A 4,948-nucleotide genomic window follows, 5' to 3' on the forward strand; every position below is an offset into this window, starting at 1 on the left:
TATATAATAGGCTGACCTCTTTTCATCAAAAAAAAAAAAAGTCCAAACCAACTGTCTAAGGTTTAGACCAAGTGTTTCCGTTTACCAAATAAGGTTGAACCATTTACATTTGTGAGTTTTGATTTAGCATTTAAATTTTATAATGAAAAGAAAGTGAAGTATATACCAAAATGATTTTGGACAAAAACATAATATAAGAACAGGATATAAATATATGATACGAAGTACCGATGTGCTGAAATTGTTATTTGAAGACCTAATTAAGTTGCTGAAACCTCATTTGTAACGATACTAATAATGTACTCAATTTCATCAGCAACTTCTTTCATGGAGGGTCGATTTTGCCTCCTCTCATCCAAGCATGCAGCTGCCAGAGACCCTAATGCCTTCATAGTCTCCAGAGCCATTGTGCCAGCCTCCTCTTTAAGCTTAGGTTCAATGGCATCATTTAGTCTGTCTTCCCTTAAAATGTTCTCGACATAAACCACCAAGTTCACGTCGTCTTCTTGTCTGTTAAAATCAATAGCTTTCTTACCAGTCAACAGCTCTAACAACACAACTCCGAAGCTATAGACATCACTCTTGTCTGTCAATTGAAAGTTCAAGTAATAGTCGGGGTCTAGGTACCCCAAGGTTCCCTGAGCACATGTTGTAATGTGACTTGATTCGGTCACGGCCAACCTCGACAGACCAAAATCAGCAACCTTAGCGTTGAGCTTTTCATCGAGTAAAATGTTGCTCGACTTTATGTCACGGTGGTAAATCCTTGGCTCGACTGAATCGTGCAGATAGGCAAGTCCTTCAGCAGTTCGGTGAGCAATGGTGAGCCTCGTGGCCCAAGTTAGTGATACCCTTTTGGTGGCACTGTGGTAACTTCCATGTAGATGATCAAAAAGGGTACCGTTTGGGACATACGTACTCGTAGATTAAAAGCGGTTGTTCAAGCTCAAGACAACAACCCATTAATCTGACTAGGCTTCTGTGGTTTACTTGGCAAAGAATTCGAACTTCGTTGAGAATTTGATCGATGCCCTTTATGTTTCCAGCCTTGGCTTTCTTCACTGCTGTGACAGTTCCATCGTCAAGTGTGGCCTTGAAGACATCGCCAAAGCCACCGGAGCCAAGAAGGTTGTCTTTGGAGAAGTTGTTGGTTGCTTTTGTGATTTCTTTGCCTGTGAAATTCTTGGCTGATTTGCCAGTACTACTGTTAGCATTTAGTATGTCTTCTCTGAACTTTGCCAAGCTAGACTTTGCTGATCTTGCAACGTTTCGACCACGTCGCTTAATTATAAAGGCAGAGGATCCTCCAATTAGCATTGCAACAACAGCAAAGGCGGAGCCTAAAAAGAAGATATTATTACAATCATAACCAGTATTTAATCATTCAAAATTGAAGAAAAGGATCTATGAAGTTCTTGTACGATTAATATATACGTACATACCTCCAATGACTGGGGCTACAAACTTTTTCCGTTTGCATCCTCTCAACTTTTTACACTTTATGTCTACAAAAAGATAAGTTCAATGGCTGATCAGGCTATACGTTTTAGTGAATTAACTAAAGTTTGCCATATAAAATATGCTTGATTCAACCTTGTCTAATGAATAAAACGTTAGTAGATACTGGCATATCTAAACTCTTACGATGGCCATATAAGAATGGAAAATTTCATTCATTAAAAAAAAAAATGGGAAGCAAAACCAAAACCATACATTAATTTGAAATTGATTCTAAATTAATTAACGAGAATGCATGAGCCAACAATGTATAACAATCTTGATTTTTGCATATTTTCCTTCTAGTGCATTCGGAGAACAATAAATTAAGAACCAAAATGGCAGAATAACCATTTGAAAGTTTCAACCACATAACAGAAAGGAATAACTCTTATACTCTGTTAGTCAACCACTCTAAAATTAAGCTGTTTGAGAATGAGCCGAGAGCATTTATGACTAGATATGATAAGGATCAATGCATGATAATAATATGCAGATAGAGGCTTACATACTTTGACATATTCCATTGATGGGGTCCCATTTGAACCCAGTCTTGCACAAGCACTTCCTCTCTTTGGCACTGGACGGAACCGGCAAGCACACCGAGTTTGCCAAACCAATCTACTTGTAACTTGCCCATCCTGGCTCTTCCGGCAACACCCATTGCATCTCAACCGCAGGCTGAGGCCACTTGCTCACATCCAACGTAGGGTCCAAATTCACAAAACTCACATAGGCAACACAACGTTCCTTTCTAACCCTGATTTTGTAGGCATTTGAAGATCCACCAGTTTTGTATGAACAACATAATGACAAGTTCCCACAAGCTGATGATGCCATTGGATTGTGCCTAGTTTTGGAGAATTACAATTTCCAAAATGAAAATAAGGGATCAGTGTGAAAATCTCACTCTAATAGATTACGGATTTGTTTAGGAGTGCTTGTAATGTAGAAATGTTTTTCTTTTCTGATAGAAGAGTTGATATTAATACTGAAGCAACTGCTAATTTATGGTGAAGTATTGAAATATCACAACACCTAACGTAGTCGTGGCATATGCTATTGGAGGAGCAGTTTAAGGAGGTGGTAAGCATTTCAGTTGAACAGTTCATGCCTATCACAGTGTTGCTGCCACTAATGTTGAAGGGAAGGTTGTTGTCCAGCAAAATTCCCTGAGATTGGAAATCAGCAGCGACACATGTGTTCTTGTTTGCCACTCCTGGTGGTTGGATCACAATCCGCTGCGTTAGCGGATTAACGGATGTGACTGGATAGGAGTTGTTGAGGGTGTGGAACCACAGTGTTCCTGCATTGCACTGAACCTTGTTTGCCTGGTCACCGCAGTTTGGCTCCGTGCTCAGTGGATACGGCACGGTGGTGCGGCCACAATCCGGACAACGGCTGGCGGTTATGCACCATAACATTACCAATTTGAGAAGCAGAAAAGAAACCACACTAAAATTCCTCATTGGAGTTGGAAGTGAAGATCTGGAGGAAAATGGTGCAAATTAAGCTAGGCTTGTTAATTACTGCAGTTCTATTCTTAATTCTGGTGTCATGCATTTGTTTATTGTATTTTGTATAATGTAAGATTGTATTTGGTACTTTTTTTCTCGTTATACTGAAAATCCTGTTGTCATTTTAATCTCGTATATATTGAAAGGTGCGAGTGTTTATGGGACCAATGCGTCCTTAAAATTAAGGTTTACATGGAAGGCGGAAATGTTTACGGCGAAGATCCTTGTGTTCAGAAATGAATAGTATCACGTCCTAAATTTGCAATATAATATCACTCTGATTAGTACTGTTCATTAAGGAGGAAATATGCATAACACTCTTTTAGTACTATTTTGGTTGAACTACAAATACTTTATCCTTAATGAGCGCCAGGAAATCTACTTGAAATCTAGTGATATATAGATTCAGGAATTTATCATCAAGGGACAATCGATTAGGAAACTAAACTATCCCAGATTCCAATTCCCTGATGTCAAAATAAGTTTGCTCTGTCAAACACGTCGTGAGCAAGATCAAAGAGATATGATGCGTTCAAGCTTATACAAACACAATTGATTGGATCATGTGTTCCCATGCATGCCACTTGCCCCGCTGTTTGGCTCTCCTAAGAAGACGATGAGAACAGTCTCTTTTGCAGATGCGCTGCATGCCAATGCAGTGGGATGCAAGTTGTCTAGTTTGTCTCGGACCTAACTTCTATACCAAGCTTGTGGATGAGGAGAGCACCAATCTCATCACAAGATTCTTCTACTTGCCTTAACAGAATAAAGACTTTTGGCGTGATCTCTGGCGTCAGGATCGATCATTGATACTTAACTTTGTAGGTTAAGCAGAGCAATCACCGGGAAGTCGAGAAAGCACAGGGGTTTGCTAAGGCGGTCTTTAGCTTCTATGGGTGTTAAGGCGGTTCTTAACTTCTCTAGTTCAACCATAGTTGAGGTTGCTCCTGAGCAGCTTTGATTTCTAAATTGTTGTGTCTTGTTTTTTGCCCTAGAGCCTTCTTATTTTTACAGCTTAACTGTTCCTTGCGTCTGAAGGATTATTGAATAGATTCCTAGTTTGTTTCTTATCATAGTCGTATAAGGGCTTGTTTTCCTTATCAACTTAGGCTTGGCGAAACTTTAATCCAATAATAATAAAAAGCTTATTTAAGACCATATATCTGCCCAGTAAACTGAACACTCCTATGTCTCCAGCCAAAGATACTTTCGGGCTCAAACACCCGCCACTGCATGAAACTGTAACCATAAATTAATGCAGAATTGCTCGTTGCACCTAGCTACATAATTGCTCGGGGACATCCCAACTATAGATCCTCACTAGATGATATACTTGAACTTACAATTAAGTTACAAGGCTCTTCTCGTATCAATTATTGACATTCCATTTTACTTGGTTTCAGATACCCTTTTTTCTTTTTAGGGTGTGTGTGTTTGGTGGGGTGGTAAGGCTTTGATCTCATATATAAGAGGTCAGGAGTTCGAGCCCCATCAAGGGTGGGAATGGGGTGGGTTTTTTTTTAAAAAAAAAAAGATACCCTTTTTCTTTTTGTTATAAAATTTGAGGGACATCATATGGCCTGCTCAAATGGAATGTGGAGTAATGCTTTAAACTTCGGAAGTTGGACAATTTGTCCCCCAATGTACAGGACCCAACCATTATTTTTGTGCGTTAGGTGAACACCATTTGTAAGGAGAGTGATGATGATCTGACATCTGTACTAGAAGACATAACTACGGAGGAGTTTTAACCTCTTAATCCCGTTGGATGACTGATGACTCAGAAGCACAAGAAATGCTATAATTTAGCTGGAAATTTTCAGATCCAAAGCAATTCGATTTTGTTTAGTCATCAGAAAATTTCGATGAAGAATAGTTTTGGGTCTTCCAAAAGATTTCCAATCTATTTCAAAAAACAAAAAAGATTATAAAAA

At 39.1% G+C, this 4,948-nt stretch overlaps 1 protein-coding gene across 1 annotated transcript; it reads right to left on the reverse strand.

Moving 5' to 3' along the window:
• Positions 1 to 260: 260 nt before the first annotated feature.
• LOC112194123 (wall-associated receptor kinase-like 20) lies at positions 261 to 2,921 on the reverse strand. Its single transcript, XM_024334378.1, is given in 5 exon segments — positions 261 to 914; positions 916 to 1,340; positions 1,443 to 1,505; positions 2,010 to 2,347; positions 2,536 to 2,921. Coding segments are annotated over 5 exon segments (1,866 nt in total).
• Between the last annotated feature and the right edge of the window lie 2,027 nt (positions 2,922 to 4,948).

Source organism: Rosa chinensis, chromosome 3, assembly GCF_002994745.2.
Source record: "Rosa chinensis cultivar Old Blush chromosome 3, RchiOBHm-V2, whole genome shotgun sequence".
In the NCBI taxonomy this organism is placed as follows: domain Eukaryota; kingdom Viridiplantae; phylum Streptophyta; class Magnoliopsida; order Rosales; family Rosaceae; genus Rosa; species Rosa chinensis.